This window comes from Vespa velutina, chromosome 14, assembly GCF_912470025.1.
Source record: "Vespa velutina chromosome 14, iVesVel2.1, whole genome shotgun sequence".
Taxonomy (NCBI): domain Eukaryota; kingdom Metazoa; phylum Arthropoda; class Insecta; order Hymenoptera; family Vespidae; genus Vespa; species Vespa velutina.
This window is the reverse complement of record NC_062201.1, coordinates 2,583,581-2,605,554: the sequence shown is the minus strand read 5'-3', so window position 1 is coordinate 2,605,554 and position 21,974 is coordinate 2,583,581. Positions and strand designations below refer to the sequence as shown.

General features: G+C 28.6%; 4 protein-coding genes across 9 annotated transcripts; 2 read left to right on the top strand and 2 right to left on the bottom strand.

Annotated features, from left to right (window-relative positions):
• Positions 1–69: 69 nt before the first annotated feature.
• LOC124954135 (regulator of nonsense transcripts 1) lies at positions 70–7,141 on the top strand. The gene is made up of 6 exons (XM_047506588.1): positions 70–1,978; positions 2,122–2,352; positions 3,075–3,352; positions 3,447–3,602; positions 3,683–4,276; positions 4,471–7,141. The coding sequence occupies exons 2-6, from the start codon at positions 2,164–2,166 to the stop codon at positions 6,611–6,613; spliced, it is 3,360 nt and encodes a 1,119-aa protein (XP_047362544.1). The 5' UTR covers positions 70–1,978; positions 2,122–2,163; the 3' UTR covers positions 6,614–7,141.
• A 4,312-nt stretch (positions 7,142–11,453) lies between these two features.
• On the bottom strand, positions 11,454–17,003 carry LOC124954035 (poly(A) RNA polymerase gld-2 homolog A-like). 3 transcript variants are annotated; one of them, XM_047506261.1, is made up of 11 exons: positions 16,506–17,003; positions 14,755–15,775; positions 14,083–14,477; positions 13,802–13,983; positions 13,398–13,681; positions 13,095–13,263; positions 12,847–12,990; positions 12,640–12,768; positions 12,350–12,539; positions 12,152–12,267; positions 11,454–12,013 (listed from the first exon to the last, which is right to left on the bottom strand). In XM_047506261.1, exons 2-11 carry the CDS (start codon positions 14,938–14,940, stop codon positions 11,850–11,852), a joined length of 1,959 nt encoding a protein of 652 aa, XP_047362217.1. In that variant the 5' UTR covers positions 14,941–15,775; positions 16,506–17,003; the 3' UTR covers positions 11,454–11,849. The 3 variants fall into 3 exon arrangements, with proteins under 3 accessions (XP_047362217.1, XP_047362219.1, XP_047362218.1); XM_047506263.1 differs by having other exon boundaries at positions 14,755–14,901; XM_047506262.1 differs by lacking the exon at positions 16,506–17,003 and adding an exon at positions 15,986–16,145.
• Positions 17,004–17,379: 376 nt separating this feature from the next.
• Positions 17,380–19,739, bottom strand: LOC124954034 (coatomer subunit epsilon). The gene is made up of 3 exons (XM_047506259.1): positions 19,560–19,739; positions 18,526–19,014; positions 17,380–18,356 (listed from the first exon to the last, which is right to left on the bottom strand). Exons 1-3 carry the CDS (start codon positions 19,662–19,664, stop codon positions 18,048–18,050), a joined length of 903 nt encoding a protein of 300 aa, XP_047362215.1. The 5' UTR covers positions 19,665–19,739; the 3' UTR covers positions 17,380–18,047.
• Positions 19,689–21,903, top strand: LOC124954033 (syntaxin-18). Of its 4 annotated transcripts, XM_047506257.1 has the most exons (4): positions 19,689–19,875; positions 19,972–20,109; positions 20,372–20,681; positions 20,794–21,903. In XM_047506257.1, exon 4 carries the CDS (start codon positions 20,875–20,877, stop codon positions 21,844–21,846), a length of 972 nt encoding a protein of 323 aa, XP_047362213.1. In that variant the 5' UTR covers positions 19,689–19,875; positions 19,972–20,109; positions 20,372–20,681; positions 20,794–20,874; the 3' UTR covers positions 21,847–21,903. The 4 variants fall into 4 exon arrangements, with proteins under 4 accessions (XP_047362213.1, XP_047362211.1, XP_047362212.1 ...); XM_047506255.1 differs by having other exon boundaries at positions 20,372–21,903; XM_047506256.1 differs by lacking the exon at positions 19,972–20,109 and having other exon boundaries at positions 20,372–21,903.
• The last annotated feature ends 71 nt before the right edge of the window (positions 21,904–21,974 follow it).

Below are 21,974 nucleotides of genomic sequence, written 5' to 3'. Positions count from 1 at the left end.
AAGACAACTTCGTTATTGATATCGTAATTATTTAAAAATTGGAACGATAGAATAATAACATGTATAACAACGAAATTTCAATGGGATAAAATTGAAATATTTAAAAAATATTCATGAAAATAGAAATCTTTTAGAAATAATATTAACGGATAAACACTGTCACGTAATCATATCGTAGATATCTAACTATATAAAAATTCTCGTGGAACGTTTTAAAAAATAAAAATAATTACGATCGATCGCGTCAAACGATTTCTATCGCTACAATGTATCGCTCATATCGATTTATATAGAATGAGCAACGTTTATCTGTAAATATTATCAAAAATTAAGCGAACTTATAAGTATAATATTAATAACTACGACATTGATATCAATCAATCAATCAATCAATTAATCAATAATTTTCTCGACAATGAATCTCGTCATAAGACTGATTTTTCAGACATTTCTTACGCATTCCGTGAAAGAAAGAAAGAAGAATCTTAACTAGTAAAAATATACTATGAAAGAACAAAAAAAAAAAAGAAGAAAGAAAAAAAATACAATACACACACACACATACATATATATATATATATATATATATGCATTATGTAAGAACAAATACATCGACATTATCATAAATTTTTTAAATTAATAATAATAAGTAGCCAACTTTTTACACTTACCACCGATAAATAAATAGATTATAAGTTGCGTCATTTTAATTGCGATTTATAAAAAGCTTTAGAAAGCTTTACTACGATACTTGTATATATAATATCATTTGTATTTATTATTTTGTATGTAACTAGGTATATATATATATATATATATATATACTTTTACAACATTGTTATATAATTATGTGTACGTACGCATAATATATCAAAAGATGACAATAAATGTGCTGCGAAAGCAAATTTATGATATTTCGTTAATTTTCCTATTAAATCTCTTTATGTGTGTGTGTGGATTTTATGTATAAGTAGATTTTATTCGACTTACAAGTTTTTTTTTTATCATTTTCTTCATGATAGGTTAGTAATATGTTTTTCTAATGAAGAAATTCGTTCGTCCAATAGTCAAAAATATGTATTCTTCGAAATCGTTGAATAGTAGAGTACATAAATATTATGATAATTGATTGGTAAAAGAAAAAAAAAGAAAAGGAAGAAAAAAAAAGAAAAGAAAAAAAAAACGAAACAAAATAAAAACACAATTTAAAATTCATAAATATCGTGAATTTAAAAAATATAGTTCGCCCGCGTTCGTTAATTCAACGTTATGTAAACTTTACGAACGCAAGGAATATGTGCGATATAGCACCATCTAGAATCGTGCGACCAATGAGAATGATGATTCGAGCGCGCCGAACCGAAAGCATTTACATTTTCGACCAATCGTCTTCAAGCTCGTCGTCGCTTTCGTCATAATCACAAATTTATCGTATAAACAAATATCACCCATATTTTCTTTCTCATTTTTTTTCTTCTCTCTCTCTCTCTCTCTCTCTCTTTCTTCTTCGTATAAATCTAATATTAAAACGATGATCGTATATAAGAGTAATTCTCGTATGTGGTTATGAAACAAAAGAGAGAAAGAGAAAGAGAGAGAGAGAAAGAGAGAGAGAGGGAAGAAGAAAAGGAAAAAAGAAAGAAATAATGTAACAGGAGAAACGACCAATCAACGTTCGTTTATGAAAGAATCTCAAATCCGATTTTCATTCAGACAAGTAATTCTTAGAACTTTTGGAAATCAGCTGATGACGTAATAACCAACGAATGACGGTGGCACCAAAAGAGACAAAACTTGTATATCCATATATATATGTATATATATAATAAGTGTCTATGCTATGCTATGCGCGTCTGTGTATGTGTGTGCGTGTATGTGTATGTATGTATGTATGTATGCGTGTGTTGGTGGGCGCGAGACAAAGTATGGCGTAGGATTTGTGGCCTCGTTCATCGAAGTGCTTCGAGAGTCTGGCATTGTACGTACGTTCTTACGATCGTATAGAACTTTCATTAGAAAATACGAATAAGTGTGTTCATCTCTAGGCGATATTTTATAAATCTACGTTAACAATTCTATTCGGTAAACGAGCGCGTCTCGCATTTTACATCTCTCCTTTAGGAACGATAAAAAAGACGACATCGTGTCGGATCGTATAGCAGGATGAGCGTCGATGCTTATGGGCCAAGTAGCCAAACCCTAACGTTCCTTGATACCGAGGAAGCTGATTTAATTGGTGCCGATACTCAAGGAAGTGAATTTGATTTCACAGACTTTACATTACCATCACCAAGCCAGACACAGGCTTCGCAACACGATGCGGCTCAAAGTCAACCGAGTCAGCCTATACAGGTTGGTTTTTTTTACTATATTACACATATCGTACGTTTACATTACTATTACTTTCCAATGCAATATTCAAATCATTACTATAAATGTTCTTTCTGAAGACAACCATGCGGTGAAGACATAACCTCATTCTTGATTTACGGATAAAACTGTATGTATGTTCCACGAACGAACGCGACGATATGGTACTCGTGCGATTCTATATTCGAAACAATCATTCATCGAATATCGTTTCATTATCTTTATTTCCTTAAGAATATAACTTTTTTTTTATATATATATCTCTCTCTTTCTCTCATTTTATTTTATTTTTTCCATTTTGTTCCCGGCAACATGACCTTGAACGTTATGAACGTTTCATTTATGTTTTTCTTCGTTACAATCGATCATTGATTAATAATCAAATTCCAAAAGAAATGATATTTTTATGTCAGTATAATCTTATAAAATTGAACCTTTCAGAATTTACAGAAAAAAATTTTTTCCTTTGTATATGCTAAGAATTTTATATTATTACTTTTTCTAATTGCAATATTTATATTTCGATGATATTTAAAATGTTATACGATATTTATTTAATTGACAATGTTATAATTTAAAAAGTAAAAGTATTCATTGTGTTAAAAACGCAATAAAATTATTTTAGAAAATTAATGCGCTCCATAAAAGACATAATATTATAATACATTTGTGCAAGATTTATAAAGATATTTGTTTTGGTATAGGTTAATGGAACGAGCGGTAGTTCGTCATTGGACTTAAAAATTTCTGGTGCTGCTCAGAGCCTAGCCGAATTACAATTTGAAGAGGAAGAAGAAGAGGCATATTATAATCGTGATTTACCAGAACATGCTTGCAAATATTGCGGTATTCATGAAGCTTCTTGCGTCGTTATGTGCAATGTATGTCGTAAATGGTTCTGCAATGGACGAGGCAATACATCTGGTTCTCATATTATCAATCACCTTGTTCGAGCAAAGCACAAAGAAGTTACATTGCACAGGTATTTATAATTCTATACTATTCATTATATTTTCTTAGAACTTTTATATTTTATCTATTTGATCATTTGTTTATTCATATAATTACTTTAATAGAGATGGACCATTGGGTGAAACTGTATTAGAATGTTATTCTTGTGCGGTTAGAAATGTATTTGTTCTTGGTTTTATACCGGCTAAAGCAGATTCTGTTGTCGTATTATTGTGCCGACAACCTTGTGCAGCCCAGAGCTCTCTAAAAGACATGAATTGGTATGTAATTATTATTTTATTTGAAATTAAAGCACATATAAATAAATATTAATTAATACATTTTAATGTACAACAATTAGGGATCAAGAACAATGGAAACCATTGATAGAAGATCGTAGTTTCTTAGCATGGCTTGTAAAAATACCATCTGAACAGGAACAGCTAAGAGCCAGACAAATATCTGCTCAACAGATTAACAAATTGGAAGAATTGTGGCGAGACAATGTTGATGCAACTTTTCAAGATCTTGAAAAGCCTGGTGTAGATGAAGAACCGCAACAGGTCTTATTACGTTATGAGGATGGATACCAATATCAGAATATATTTGGCCCGCTTGTAAAATTAGAAGCTGATTATGACAAACGTTTAAAAGAATCACAGACCCAAGAAAATATTGAAGTAAGATGGGACGTAGGTCTGAATAAAAAAACAATAGCATATTTTATGTTAGCTAAAACTGATGGTGATATGAAATTAATGCATGGAGATGAATTAAGACTTCGTTATTTGGGAGAACTTCACAAACCATGGTCTGGTATTGGTCATGTTATCAAAATTCCTGACAATTATGGAGAAGAAGTTGGTATAGAATTGAAAAATAACGCAGGCGCTCCTACAGAGTGCATTAGTAATTTTGTCGTTGATTTCATCTGGAAAAGCACAAGCTTTGATCGGTCAGTAAAACTTAAAATAATAATAATTTATTAAATAATCAAGTAATATAGATTTAAAATAAATATGATCGTTGTATTAAACAAAGTATATTATCGTTTTATATAATTTTTACAATATTAATAAATATAATAATAAAAATTCTTTTTTTTTTTTTTTTTTTTTTTTTTTTTTTTTTTTTTTTTTTCTTTCATAGAATGCAATTGGCACTACGAAAATTTGCCGTGGATGATACATCCGTATCAGCGTATATATATCATAGATTGCTCGGTCACGAAGTAGAAGAAGTTCTATTTCGTTGTCATTTACCGAAACATTTTAGTGCTCCTAACTTGCCAGATTTAAATAGATCCCAAGTATACGCTGTAAAACATGCTGTACAACGACCATTGTCTTTGATACAAGGTCCGCCTGGTACAGGAAAAACTGTAACCAGCGCTACAATAGTATATCAGCTTGTGAAACAAAACGGAGGTCCGGTACTTGTTTGTGCACCATCTAATACCGCGGTCGATCAACTTACGGAGAAAGTACATAAATCTAATTTAAAGGTAGTACGTCTTTGTGCAAAATCACGTGAGGCGATTGATTCGCCCGTAAGTTTTCTTGCATTGCACAATCAAATAAAAAATATGGAGACAAATACGGAATTGCAAAAGCTTCAACAATTGAAAGACGAAACGGGAGAATTATCAAGCGTAGATGAAAAACGTTATAGACTTTTAAAGAAAGCTGCAGAAAAAGAATTGTTAGAGGCGGCCGATGTGATATGTTGCACCTGCGTTGGCGCAGGTGATCCAAGATTGCACAGATTAAAATTTCACTCTATACTTATAGACGAAAGTATGCAAGCAACGGAACCAGAATGTATGGTACCAGTTGTTCTTGGAGCTAAACAATTAATACTTGTCGGAGATCATTGCCAATTAGGACCTGTGGTTATGTGTAAGAAAGCTGCAAGGGCTGGACTTTCCCAATCATTATTTGAAAGATTGGTCGTTCTTGGCATCAGACCATTTCGTCTTGAGGTCCAATATCGTATGCACCCAGATCTGTCTCGTTTTCCATCTAATTTCTTTTACGAAGGTTCCCTTCAAAATGGAGTGTGCGCCGACGAAAGAAAATTATTAAAGATTGATTTTCCTTGGCCTGCTCCTGACAAACCTATGTTCTTCTACGTAACTCAAGGTCAAGAAGAAATTGCTGGTAGCGGTACATCTTATTTGAACCGAACGGAAGCATCTAACGTAGAAAAAATAACGACAAGATTTTTACGTTGCGGCGTAAAACCAGAACAAATTGGTGTAATAACACCTTACGAAGGTCAAAGGGCATACTTGGTTCAGTACATGCAATATCAAGGTTCGCTGCATTCTAAATTATATCAAGAAATAGAAGTCGCAAGTGTCGATGCTTTTCAAGGACGCGAAAAGGATATAATAATTATGTCTTGCGTAAGATCGAATGAACATCAGGGTATAGGATTTTTAAACGATCCAAGAAGATTAAACGTTGCATTGACTCGTGCAAAATATGGTATTATTATCGTAGGAAATCCAAAAGTACTTTCGAAACAACCACTTTGGAATCATTTGCTGAGCTTTTACAAGGAACAAAAGGTCCTTGTAGAGGGCCCATTGAATAATTTGAAAGAATCTATGATACAATTTGCTAAACCAAAAAAGCTTGTTAATGCCGCAAATCCAGGATCACACTTTATGACGACATCTATGTACGATGCCAGAGAGGTTTTGATTCCTGGTTCTGTTTACGATCGTTCCGGTAATCAGGTTAACGGAACTCAAAATCACAATCCGTATTATCAGAGAAACGTACCTTTGGATATTTTCAGTAGAACTCACGATACCATAAGTTACATAAGCCCTGAAAGAGCACAGGCCGCCATGAATAATGTACCAGTCCCAGTTGGTATGTTTATGAACATGGCCCATGTACCACCGCGTTTTTATAATCAACATCAACAGGCTCTACAAGCAAGACAAAATCAACGAAATAGACGTGGCACTCCCGCATCTAAAAATAAATCTGGTGCGCGTATGGGTAAGCTAAGTCAAACCGAACAAAACACACAACCATACAGCCAACCAGGATTACCATTGACTCAAGGGACAACTCAGGGTATGTCTCAGCCAGGATTCAGTCTTTCTCAGCCTGGATTAAGCCAGGCTGAACTTTCACAGGATTCCTTCGCGGTTGGGGAATTTCAATCACAAATGGACGGCCTGCTGTCCCAAGATTCGACTTATCAAGGTGATAGAAGTGGTTTTTATCAATCTGGTCAGTCACAAGCCGGGGGACAATTCTCCCAGCCATACTGAGCCAAGACCATACGGCTGAGCAACGCAATTGCCATGCAGCGTCGCGGGAGCGACTGAAGGCTCGTTTGACCAATTCTTCTTCGACCAACAACTCAAATCACTAACTGCGCAAAACGGTAAAACGGCTCGGCGATCGAGTATGGTATATGAATGGGAGTCGTCGGCGTAAAAAAGTGGATTTAAGGGAGAAAGTCTGTCGCCGTCGTCGTCGTCGTCGTCGTCTTCGTCTTTGTCGTCGTCGTCGTCTTCGTCGTCGTCGTCGTCGTCGTCGTTGTCGTTGTAGTCATCGTCGCCGTCGCTGTCGCCGTCGCCGTCGCCGTCGTTAACGATTACTCGTCGAATGATGGAAATGAATGATAACCGCTGGTTATAATAGTGCGACAAGAAACAGAAAAACATCTTAAACAGGGAGACGACAACGAATATTACCAATCACCGTGACACGCGTTTACCGTGAACGGACCGTTTTATCGCGGGGATCGAGTGACGCTAGGATTAAAAAGTCAAAAAAAAAAAAAAAAAAAAAAACAAAACAAAACAAAAACAAAAAAAAATAAATAAATAAAAGTAATAAAAACCAAAAAAAAAAAGAACAAAAAAATAAAAAAAAAAAAAATAAAAAGAATAAAAAATGATAAAAATAATAAAAACAGGAGAAAAAATGGAACGTGTAAAGCTTCATGACTTGACCAAATTCGAAAAGTGTGCCAATACAGTAGAAGTAACAACCAATCAACGTTATAAATAACGACGAATATCCCTGAAGAAAACGACACTGTTTTAAATATCTTCGAGTATTTCAAATCGTACGGAAAATGTCAAAAGAAAGAAAAGAAAAGTAGAAGAAGAAGAAGAAGAAGAAGAAGAAGAAGAAAAAAACTAATCATCATCACGAAAGATCCACAGCAACCGGCTAAGCTAAACGATCCTGCAAATAATAAACGTTAATAGTACATTCAGTTCCTTCAATTTTTCACATTGATATATGTGCACGTATACAGGGAAAAAAAAAACTACACCGCATATACAAAATATACCTGCATAGAATAGACATTACAACAGACAATAGTCAAGAGACACTTCCCCTCCCTCCCAACCCCCTCCCCTCCCATCCCAACCACCCCCCAAGGTAAAAGGGAAAGAAAAAAGAAAAAAAAAAGGAAGCAAAAAACAATTACATCGAGTATATACACGCAAAGAAGATGCTTGTAGAATTATTTCCAACGGAGGCTTTAAGAAGTTACAATTTATCTGGCTTTACTGGTGAGCTGTGAACGAGATTTGGGATTTGTTAAAGAAATGTTTATCTCATTACCGAAGAAATATATATGGCACGTAACCATACTAACTAAATTGTCTTGATATCTGGATCTGTCTAGAATCGCTGATTTAATAATCATCATTGGACAGCATGAAGCCAACACTTCTTGTATCATCATGAACGAACGTCATCCCCTCTCAAAAACTCGGCATGACATAAAAAAAACATTATGCTAACCGCGGGGAATTCTATTCCAATCGTATCTCTCAATCAATACGTATAATTTTTTTTTTTTTGTTATTTCAATATTTATTTGCCGCAGGGGTCACAGAATATTTACATATGCGATCTCTCTCTCTCTCTCTCTCTCCTTTCTCTCTTTCTCTCTCTATCTCTTTCTCTCTATCTCTCTCTCTCTCTCTCTCTCTCTCTCTCTCTCTCTCTCTCTCTCTCTCTCTCTCTCTCTCTCCTGTTCGAATTTTGACTTTTTTTTTTCCTTTATAATAATAATGCAACACACAAGACATCATGGCGTAGAATTCATCATAAATAACACCTTAGTACGTATTGTATTATATATTATTTTTTTGATTTTTAGTGCTTTGTTTAAGCGGTTTTTTGAGTAATTAAACAAAACAAAAAAAAAAAGGAAAAAAAAGAGAACAAATGCATAAATAATTGTAGAAAATTTTTAATATTATTTTTTTCGTTCATCATAATATATAAAAACATACTTCATTTAGTATTCTAGATTATTTTATTCGTTACGATATTTTGATTAATATCATTTAATTTTTTTTATTATTCATTGTGATCGGTCTCTAATTTTTTTTTCTTTTTTTTTTTTTTTTTTTTTTTTTTTTTTTTAACCCCTGCTTTTCTCTTTCTATTATCTATCATATGCTATATGCTTTTGGCAGTAATGAATTGGTTATATCGCAGTAAGAAATTATCTGTATTATGCATTACAAAATTATTATTATTTTTTTTCTCTCTCCGACCAACAGCGCACCGCTAACTGCAGATTATAATATGGAAATTTATTGTAAACTTTTATGGTACAAATAAATTTGATTTGAAAATATACCTTTGTTATTTTTTTTCTCATTTAATGTTATAACTTATTAATTTATCAATTTCCTCAATCATAAAAGTTTTTGTTTGTTCGTTATGAAATTATAAAATTTTGCAATCGATGAAAATGCTAGGAAATATAATAAAATAATTTATCTACGTAGAAATAAATGTAGATTGATTTTATTTAACAATGAAAATGAAGATTACAAAAATTTAACTTATTATTTGTATTTTAGACATTTGCTACTACTTTGTACTGATGATGATTCACTATGAGAAATTTGGGAAAAAAAAAAGATTTTTTCTCTATATACGTATTAATGTGGGAAAAATATTTATAATTGAAAATTATAATTATATACCGAATACTTTTTCTACATACTTTTTGTTAAATCATTTGTACAATTTTTTTCATATTTGCAGATATAAATATACATATATATATATATATATATATATATATATATATATATATATATATATATATATATATATAATATATATATATATGTATGTATATATTAATTTATTGTTTAGAAAATATTTTGGCACTTGGGTCAGAATCGTATACATTATTCGGTAAAAAAAATTTAGTCAGAATACCAGATGAAAAATTCTTGAATTTACCTAAATTTTGAATACTTTTATGATAATTAAAAAAAAAAAAATAACAGTCAATAATATTAGTATCACATGAATGTGAATATAATAACTATTACAGTAGTTAAGTAGAGCAATTACATATGACCAAAAATTTTTTAATGTTTGAACAGACGATTATATAGTAACAAAGATGTTCATTGTTATAATTTTTGTATGAATACTTTTTATAATTTAAATTTCACTTTTATATAATATAATTTGTCTAATATACTATTGATTTAATTTAAATGAAGACGAACTAGTCAGGTATAAGACTAGAATATTTTAATGCAAATCTTCGTCTTAGAAGATGCAATAATTTAGGGATATGATATGCTTATATCAACATATGAATAGATTTTATATAATGGATATAATTAATATAGGTGCCTTGAAATTTATCCATCTTATCGTGTATAGGAACTTTTGTATATATATATATATGAATAATTATTGAAAATATTTGATATAACATTTGTACCACCACATCTATCTGATTAGATCTAGTTGTTCGACATTCTGAAGTTATTATAGAATGTATAGAGTTTCTTTTTTCATTTTTTATTATTTTTTTTTTTTTTTTGTTTAGATAGCATTTTGAATAACCAATTAGAAATTCAATTAGGCAAAAAAAAAAAATAAAACCTAATCAGATATAATAGAAGCAAATTAACAAGAGAAAGTCAATTAAATCTTATGCGATTGTTGCAGTTAATAATGCATACACCATAATAAAGAAGAAGAATATGATTGTTCTCTCTCATAATACCACATATCAACCAAATAGGTTCTTATAATTCCATTGTATAGATTTAAAAAATATTTTATATCTCGTCATTACTATGATGTATTCATTATACTTTAACAAGACGCGATAAACTTAAACATAATAAACGCAATTTAATTTCCTGCATGTTTTTTTTTATGATTTCCAAAATATTTTTTCTTCTTTAAAAATGTTTTTTTCTTTTAGTTTTTTGGTATTTTTTTGTTTTGTTTTGTATTATTTTGTTTTATTTTATTTTGTTATAATAGTTTCAAAATAATTACTTTATAACTATTGTTACATCCTACACTAGAGCACTCTGTATTGTAGGCAGTAACATTTTATATTAATAAGTACCATTTTTTGTTTTATTCTTTTTTGTTTTTTTTTTGGTTCTTTCTTTCTTTCTTTCTTTCTTTCTTTCTTTCTTTCTTTCTTTCTTTCTTTCTTTATTTTTTTCTTTCTTTCTTTTCTTTCTTTCCTTTCGATATTATACCACTTAATAACACAATTTCGTTACAGTGTCACTTTACTTTTATATATGTAGAACTTTCTCTGCAGTATATATAAATATTTTTATATTACACTATCTCATTTATATAATTTTTTTTTATTTTTAATTTTTATAAATTAATTTCAGCAAAAATTTATAATATTCTATATTAATGCCGAGACGACATTATAACACACGTGCAGAGTAAGTCTTGTCCATATTTCTGTAATTTTGTCCACGACAAAAATCTTAACGAAACTATCGAATAGGCTGGCACCGTATGAGATCTTATTTATAAAAAAGTGACAAACACAAGGCACCACAGCTTCGTTTAATGATGCAAAAGATTTCTCTATGTAAAGTAACATGTTTCTTCGTTACGCACTATATAATTTTTAATATACATCAGGATAAACTTATTTATTCATTTCACATTTCATTTCACACAACTAATACTTTTCTTTTTCTTTTTTTTTCTTTTTCTTTTTTTTCTTTTTTTTTTTTCTTTTTTTTTAAAGGAAGCGTTTCACAGTCTATATTTATTATATCCTTTTTTTCTCATAATGAAAAATATTTAAAGAGCATATACGTAAATACTACCAAAATAATTCATATCGATCATATATATTAAGAGTGAAATGATTTCAAAGATGTATAAAAAAAATAATTTCAAATTTTCATAGAAAATAATTGCAGACAAAAATAGAGAGGAAAAAAAAAAAGGGACACTATTCGCAGTATTACTCTTAAACACATCAATGAAATAAGATGAATTCATGCTAAATTAGTATCACAAGTATGATCAGATTGAACTGAGACAAGCTCAGAATTCATTTCATCACAGTGTATATATATCATTTCTTACACCAATAGGTGGACAACAATATTCAAAATACCTCTAGCTTAAAAGAGGATCATTGCTAACGCAAAATATGTGGAAGCACCTGATTATCCTATATAGTGCTTATATTCTTAAGCACTAACATTTAGGATATCATTATGTCATAGCAAAAGATGATATAGTATTAACTTTGACAAAGATGCTTGCTAAATTATGACCTTCCTTTAGTTTTTGATAGGTACAATCAAATACCTGCTTGATTCTTGCAAATACGTCTGGGTCATACACCGACCTAGCAGTATTTGTCAAATCAAATGGTTCTGTAAGATATAATGAGACATTTAAAAAACAAAAAAATACATATATATATATATATATATATATATATATATATATATATGTGTGTGTATATATATATATTAATATAAATAATTTTTTCCTTAAGGACATTTACATACCTTCAATACATAGACATTTCCATTGATGTGGATCATTTTTTAACGATCGTGCTCTCCTACATTCTTCTATTGGTATTTTACGTGCCAAACGCACAGAAATAGCATATTGGCTGAAACTAATCAATTTTATTTGTTCTATCACATATGTTATATTTACAAATATTAATAAAATTATATAAAATGCAAGTATGAACTCACTCGAATGTAACGTAATATCTAAAAAATTCTACAAAAAGTTCCCCGAGCGATTGACGATTTGTAGGATAAAACCATATAGGCGGAATGTTTAATTTCTCATTAATATCTATGGAATGAATATCTGTATGTGGTCCAAATTTTCCTACATATAAAGAATGTAAACATGGAAGAACTGGAGGATTGACGCCACCTACAATATATAACGTTTATTTTTATGATTTTTTATAAAAGTATAATTATTCTTCTATATACAAAAAAAAAAAAAAAAGAAAAAAAAAAGAGAAACCTACATTGTAGAAAATGTATGACCATTAAAACTAAAGAGTAACTAGATATTGTCATGTTTTTGGCGTCATTTATATTTTGACATTGAGCCCATAATTTGACAACTAGAACCAAAGGTCTTACTCTCCAGTCAACTGTAAAATAAATATAGATATATTTATAAACAATGATTTTGTTAATAGAAACACATTTACTCTGATTTAATCACTTACTTTGAGAATAACAATAAAGGAGATGAGTATTACGTATTCCTACAGCATTATTGCAATTGAGATCGACTTCTAAATTTTGCATAGCATCGTGAAACTTCAAGATTGGTACTTTTGCTTGTATAAGTTCAAGTTGTGTTATAATATCTAATATACATAAACGGTACAAATTTCTAATTAAACTTGTTTTGGAAAATGTTTAGGTAAATATTATCATTACAAAAATATCAATAAATTATAAAAAATTTTACCAGATCGTTTGAGACACCTTAATATCTGTTCTAAGTGGGCGATAGCTTCATTTTTTTGATCCATTTCTGTATGTCTCACTAGTAAGCACATATCTACATCGCTATTGTCTGATCCAAAACCATTCATTGTTGAACCAACCAAAAATAATCCATATTTTGGAAACGTTCCCTAAATATAATCAACATAATATTTATTATAACGAAGATAAATTATCTTCCTATAGTCATTAATGGACATTAAATTTCTTTAATATTTTTATCAGAGAAAATATCATTTTTTTAAATTCATTTTTGAAAATTTACCTTTATTAAAACATAGAGATATTTCCAAAGATTCATTTTATTTCTATAAACAATTTCAGTTTGCTGATTTGTAATAAACTTCTTCCAAATATCCTGCGAAAGTTTGTCCCACACCGTTCCAGTTATTAAATCGGTTGGCGTATAATTTACTTCAATAAGATGAGATCTAGCGAGAAATCGATCTGGAGCTGTATGACACCTAGGGAACATACTGTAACCTGGTAATATTACTCCTGTGAACTTTTTACCCCGTTGAGACTTTTGAGGTGGTGGACTACCTTTACCTATACAATGAATCCATTAATTTTTGTTCTTTAAAATTAAAAAAAAAAAAAAAAGAAAAAAAAAGAAAAAAAAAAGTTCTGATCTTATAACCATGTAAAAATAATTTAATTTCTAATCACCTGTATGATATCTTCTTTTATTCTGATAATTTTGAAATGATCTGGGAGTTGAAAAAGCAGGATAATAATTAATGGGTCGTTGATTTTGATAAAATTGATGTGCCGAGGCACTTGAAATAAAACCTTCTTCTGTAATTTTATTATTTACAATATTATAGTCTGATTGCACTCTATGTAACTTTCTATAACAAAGTAATAAATTATTTTATTTCTTACATATTGCATTTAATTTATTATCTCTTTTTTTAATAAAAGTTATTAGATATTTATATCCTGCTTACTTGATTCCTTGTTCAATTGAAGATGTTATAGAATCCCGTTCATCTGAACTTTCATTCTGGCTACTATCAGCTTGATATTTACTGGGGGTTGGAGAACGGGAACTAAAGCCACTGTCACTATTATATTTATCATTATACAAAAAGTTTTCTCTATACGAACTTTTTTTACTTGTTTTATTACTCCAATGTTGTTTCTTTATTGAATTATTATTCGATGGTCTAAAATTTAGATGCAAGGGTGGTTGTAGAGGGGAAGTATTGTTTGGCGGAATAATTCGCCTTGGCCAGTTTCCTGAACCAGAACCAGTACCTACATTACTGACATAATCTATGTGCCGCAATGAAGGAATTTCAACACCCATTAATTGCAATAATTCCAATGGATAACTTCCAGTCTGAAAAGTATTGTTTAGTTTTTTAAAAATATTAATTGACAATTAATAAAAGATAGAAAAATAATAATATTAATTTCAACTACCAATGCGAAGCGATCGTAAAAATTTTATTATATATAATATAATAATCATAAATCATTACAAACTAATAATAATTAACAATTTTGAAAAAAGCCTCTAAAAAAAGAACACCTAGGATTACTTTAATGATATTATATACGTTAAGCGAAAAAAAAAAAAAAACAATTTGCTAAAAGCTATAATATTATATACATACCTGCATCATATGATGCCTATTATGGCCAGACACATCGGGTATATACTGTGTATATTCTGCCGGTGATAATACATTTGTACTATTAATATGTACCATTTGTGTTGGTGTTGATAGATATTGTCCACTCGCATGTTGGCCACCCATAATCTGCACCATCATTTGTGGTGGATACATAGTGTGATACATAATTAATATAGTATTAAAAAGCACTAAGAAGCTTGCTCTTGATAATTCTAACGCAACACTAAATTGTGTTACAAATGAGCGTTGTACCTATTTTAACATCCCAATCAAAATATACTTTATAAATCATTCAACTTTATTTACAGCAATATCTAATATGTTCAAGGCACAAGATATAAAGGCAAATAACTTTGCTCCTGTATTATTTTCACTTAGGCACATTCCCCTTAATTCTCTTGTATATTTATTATATGTAAGTTATTAAGTTTAATTTTTTTTTTTTTTTTATTTACATTAATATATATCGAACTACAATTGCACAGTGTATACTATATTTAATAATAACATTAAAACAAACAATGATACTGCAATGAAATAAATATTCAAAGATCAAAATAGCAAATACATTTAATTCAATAATATTTTGTCATGGTATTCTCAAAACAAGCAATATACGAAAAAGCAAAATATAAATAATGATCAAAACTATGTAATCTTTCTTTTCTCTATATTTTTAAATTATATTCGAGTTAGCAGCATAATTAAATTTTATGCGTGTGTACTATCAAAAAATTAATTAAAGAAATTAAATAAATGATTATAAACCATGAAATTCTTGCTTTAAACCCATATATCTTGTTCTTTGTTATCTTTATATATTTTGATGTCCTTTGTGCACTTATGATTAATTCATGGAATGTTGTAAAAGAATTTTCTATAGGCCTTTTCTTTATAAATTTTGACTAAGATTTAGCTTTCTTAAATAACAAATTATATTGGCTCTTTTGGAGTACTCGCTCCTAACTAAATTATAATTTACAAAAGCCTTTTGTATTCCCTGAAAATATAAAAAAAAAATCTATTTTAGATATACATTTTTAAACATTTCAACTCTAGATTCTAAAATAAAACTGATATATTCTAAATAAAATGAAATTCTAATTGAAAATATTATTACAAACGTATTATTCATATCATTTCTTTCTATTGTGATAAATAATATATCGAAGTAATAATAAAATAATAAATATCAGAAACTAATTGTTACCTCTCCTGAGATGATGTGTAATAAAAATATATTTAATGAAAAGAAAATTAAATTTGTTTATCTTTCATGACATAAATTTAAGGTCATTCGTTTGCAATGATTCTTTGATTGAAATTTGCAAAAACCTAAGACTTGTTATAAAACTAGCTTTAAAACATTTTAGGTTATGTCGATTTAGAAAAAAAAAAAAAAAAAAAAAAAAAAAAAAAGAGAAGAATATCGTTGCTTTCAACCTATCAAACGTGAAACTTGTTTTTAAGCCCAATATAGATATTTAAGCTTTTGAAGAAAGAAAAAAAAAAAAAAGAGAGAAAAAAAAAGAAAAAGAAAACAGAAAAAAAAAATTATAGATTTAAAAATGATCGCTTTAAACTTACAAATATAACATGTACAAATACTTTAACGATACTACGAACGGTTTAGCAGTAGCAAATGTAAATCAATCTTTACCTTAGGCAACAAGCAAAATAAAAGCTGTCAAAAGCGTAATAATATTTTCTAATAAGGAGTGCACAAATACCTGCTTTTAGTCGCCATGTTATGATAATATGTCCTCAATGTAACAATGCATCGTTCGACAAGTTTTTCTTTTTCTTTCGGTTAATTCAAACTTATTTCGTAAACAACACGATTTAAATATTTCAATACGATCAATTCTAACGATGTTCTTTCATTAAATCTATCTTATTTTATGAGAATTGAGGTAGGCACGATTTGAGCAAGTTACGAGTGATACTTTTTGTGCAACAAGTACAACGTTCACGAGCAAACTGCACGATCCTAAGCTTTCTATTATACCGATTATACGTTTAAATTTTCGAATTCTTTGACGTAATATGAACGTTTCTCGATTGACTTTGAATACTTTAAATAATTCTTGTTAGATGGCATTACAAACGGAATATAGAAATACCGATTGAGAAATATTTCATTAAAAAAATCTTATATATAAACACACACACACACACATTTTTAGAAATTTGTAACATTTAAAAATAATTATGTGTATATATATATATATATATTACGTATGAATATATTAAAATAGTTACATATGTATATATGTAAGAAACAATAAATAAAATCAAATAATGATGTGATAATCGTTACAAATAATGATTTTAACGTTTCTACTAAATACGATTTATATTATCGATTGAATCGATAATATAAATTGAATTAACAATACATAAAACTCAACAAAATTCGACTAATTACTTTCTCCTTCTTTTCCATAAAAGTAACGAACTTGTACATTACTCATTTGAATTACATTATTTGCTATGTTTGAATATTAATGACTCTACGTTTATGATTCTACAATTGTCATTAGTTGTTATGTATTTATGTGTTTATGTTAAAATGTTTTATTTCTTTTTATAGCAAACGAAATATTAAGATAAAAAAGAAAGTGCTTGTAGCCTTCCTTTATTGCAAACTAGTATGTAGTACAATACTTTATTTTTTATATGCACGTATGTATATGTATATAATTACGCGCAAATTTCTATGATAAAAAAGATGATACATGCAAAATGAAAAAATTGCATATCAGAAATATCTTATTATGACTGTACTATAAAATGGCAGCCGCATGGTTTTTCTTTTCTTTTCTTTTTTTTGTTTTATTTTTATTTTGAAAACATTATTTTAAAACCACGAGTGGTGTTGAGTTCATGTGGATTAAATGCTATTTTATTTTATTTTTTTTTTCTTTTTGCTTTTGCTTTTTCAATCTTATCACAATAGTGTTTTTTTTTTTTGTTTTTTTTTTTTTTTTTTTTAATTATAAAAAGGTTAATTTTGGAAAATCTCTAAACATGTTACATTTATTTCTGTGATTATGTCATAGAAATTTATATAAAAACAGAATATTCTTGCTTAAGAGCAAACTGCTTTACTATCATTCGATCAAGCCTCATGACAAAATCTCATACACTTTGTCCCATAAATATTGTCTACATTCTGTAGTATGCCCTATTCAAAACTGATTCAATATTCTCATTAATACTTGTTTATTTTAACCGATCCATGGAATGCCAAGGTCTGAATTTATTGTAATTTAGGCAGACGATGAATATTGTTTTCTAAGTCTTTGAAATTCAATTTCTTTTTGCAAATATTCTTGAACAAATGGATGTTCCAAATGAGAATCCTTTAATTGACTTAAATAACGATTAGCAACTTCAGGTGGTTTTCCCATATGTTGCGAAAGGACAATCATATTGATTAAGGTGTCAGGATTATTACTATCTTTGTCAAGTGATTCTTGCAAAGCTGTTTCAGCTTCTTCATATTTTGCTTGACCAATAAAACAAGTAGCTTGACCATTTAACAACATACTTGTACTGGAATGCTTGTCAATCATTTCCTGAAATAATTCAACAAATAAAAGTTTATCTCAATGAATTAATCAATCTTAATTAAAATCTATCTATGTTTTTTTATAAATATATTTTAAGTTCATTCGATATCAAGTAATTTTATGTAATTACAATAACAAACATTAAGATAAAAGCTATCCATATTTTTTTTTATACCTGAAATATATAATAAGCATCCTGTAATTTGTCCCCTCCACTGCTTATATTTAACCAAGCTTGAGCGAGTTGCGTTAATGTAGCATCATCATCTTTCTCCTGCATTGTTTTGAGTTCTTTTCTAGCCAAATCCAAACGATCCATTTTCAAATAAATTTGCAATGTTAATGCTAAACATTCCAAATGATCTACATTGCGAAGTACTCGTAGTGCAGATTCTAAATTCTTTTCATGATAATATATAGTAGCAGCAACAATCATAAAATTGTGATTGTCTAAATTAGTGTGATTTGCTGCTTGATCTAATTCTGCAACAATTGCTTCTCTACGTGACGGATTTGCAAAATAATCCGCTAATGTTTTCAATGGTTGTAATTCTGGTGGTGATGAATTATTGATTTCATCTAAAACAACACGGAATTTCCTTTGTGCTATGTAAGCACGATATAAAAATACATCGCGTTCCATTGCCACGTCCGAAGAAGAGGGCTGCAATTAAAAAGGAAAAAATATAATTCTAATATGTATAATTTAAATTACATTATTACACAGGTAGAAATACAAATATTATAATAAAGATTGTATAGATATAAAGGATAGATAATTTATAAAATAATAATTTAATATTTACTTTAATATTATACGTGAAATTAAAATATATAATGTGACTTTTATAATTTGTTATTATTAGAAAAACATGTGTTTGTAGAATAGTTATGAAATAATTATTAATAAAAAGCATGAATAACAGAATAGCAATTTTTTCAATATTTAACGTTACATTGAAATTAAATATATATCTATTAATAAATTGATACACAAAAGAGAATCATCTTTATGAAATATTTTTTAATATTAATAAAAAAAAAAATATATATATATATATATATTGTTTTCTCATGTAAAAAAGAAAAAATTTTGATTTAACAATAAATTACATTAATGCGGTAGTATGACTGCGAAAGGAAGATAAATTTTCTGGATGTTGACAATGTCAAAAAGAAATACCAGCATAAATTTGATAATACACGTACCTTGATTTTTTGTGCTTCGTTGATACATTGTTGATAATTACCGATATAAAAGTGATTTTTTACGTCGAACAATTCATCGACATCGCTTTGCTGCTGACGTGCCATCTTGTCATTTCGATACTAGATAGTACTAGAATTTCTTCCTACTTCGTTTCACTATTGCATATTTCTAAATTTCAGGGTCCCTAGATACATACGAAAGGCATTAAACAAAGAAATTTATATCTCGTTATTATTAATTGCAATGACTAAATTGTAATGTTTTATAAAAATGAACACTATCTTGTAATATTTCTAATCGTGTAATAGAAAAAAGGTAATAAATAAAATTATATCTTTTTGGAAACTTTTTATAAATTACAACATTAGAAGTATTTATTTTTGCATTCATCATGTATCTTTATCATTTTAGATTTTAATGAAATAATCTAAAATCAAAGATTTTCATTTTATTTGAAAATATAATTTCAAAGTAGATATAAATCAAGACACTTGTGTTTATATTTATTTGCATTTTTTAAAGTTGTTTATAACAATCGAATGTCAAGATGTAAGTTGCGTCAACCGGATGTTCAAAAATTTACTGATAACTATTAATTAATTAAATTTTTTTGAGGAAGTGATAAAAAAAAAAAAGAAAAAGAAAAAGAAAAAAAATAGAAAAAAAGTTTTACAAATAAAAATTATTTTTGAAAAATTAATATTTCAATAGTTTCTGTCTTGTGAATAATTGTAATTATACATTAGTATTACATTATCACAAGTTTGCATATCTTTTTTCCTTTTAACTTTGTTGATATTTTTTTTTTTAGGTTATGTCGCACGGTACAACATTAGCACAATATGGTCGGTGTAAAATTTTATATGACAAGTATTTTTCAAATATAGATTATTATTAAGGTCATAACAATTATCGATTTATTCAATTAATATGATATATTAGTATGTTTATGTGTTTTAAAATAAATGAAAATGAGCTGATCTTAATTTATTATACTACATTGGAATTCATTTGTAAGAATAGGTAATAAAGTGAACATTATCCTTGTATGACTTTTTTGTGAATCATCTTGATAATATATATTCATTATAAATTTCACAATTAAGTCAGTTTAGTTTGAGGTAATGTTTGAATTATATATGGCAATGTAGATTATAGATTAACGAAACAAAATATTTTTATATATTGTATTTGAAAGGTGAACATTATTTTTATAAATATATCTTTTTTCAGCCATAAGATATAATTAGCTACTTGTGTGATTGAAGTTATTTACATTCAAAATATTAGCAGTGATATACACTGATATTAAAAATGGATGTCAGTATATTATTCAGAGACTGTGTAAAAACTGTTAGTTTACAGGATAAAAATTTAGGATCTTCTAGTTTTACTAAACCATTGAAAAAGACAAAAAGTAAAAGTTCTTTTTACATCAAAACCCAAGCTGTTGTAGCTCAAATAACAAAACTTAGAGAATTTTTATTAGAAAATCGGAAAGCTTATTTAAATTTTTCCAATTATTTTTCTAACATACCACGTATGACCGATACGGATCGTGATAAAATTGATGCAGGAGCTCAAACAATTATGAGTACTTGTTCTCAGCTTATTAAAGAATTGAAGAGAGAAATTGCATTTTCAGAAGTTTCTAGACAAAATATGGAACATCGTGAAATTGTTTTGCTCTTGATTGAGGATTATTTGAAAAACGTTTGTAAAATTTATTCAGAACAAAAAGCTATAAGAGTAAAACGAGCTTTAGAAATGAGGAATATATCTAAACTTGAATTAGATACAAAACCAAACAAAATTATGGAAATGGATAATAAAAGGTCTGTTTCAAATTTAATTGAAAAAACAAATAACACTGAAAATCAGAGCAATTCAAGCAAATTGAATCCCATGAAAGTTCAAGAAATTAATGAAGATGTTAATACTCTTTTATATGAAGAATTGTCACCTGAAGATATCCAGATGCTTGAGTCAGAAAATGAGCAATTATATAATGAACTTTGTACAATAACGGAGGAGGTCAGACAAATTGAAAGTAAAGTAGTTCATATAGCTGAATTACAAGAAATATTTACAGAAAAGGTATTAGATCAAGATAAAGATCTTGATCGATTAATGACAACGGTCGTTGGATCTACTGAAAATGTAAAAGAAGCTAACGAACAGATTCGACAAGCTATTCAAAGGAATGCTGGGCTTAGAGTGTGGATTCTTTTTTTCCTATTAGTTATGTCATTTTCTTTACTTTTTCTCGATTGGTACAATCCGTAAATTAAATTTTCCAAAATATTACGATACATTAAAATAGAGCGAAATATTTTGTACATGTTCTATGAAAATAATTATTGTATGTAAATAATTATTTTTTCTTAACAAGATATTATTCTTATAACATTTCC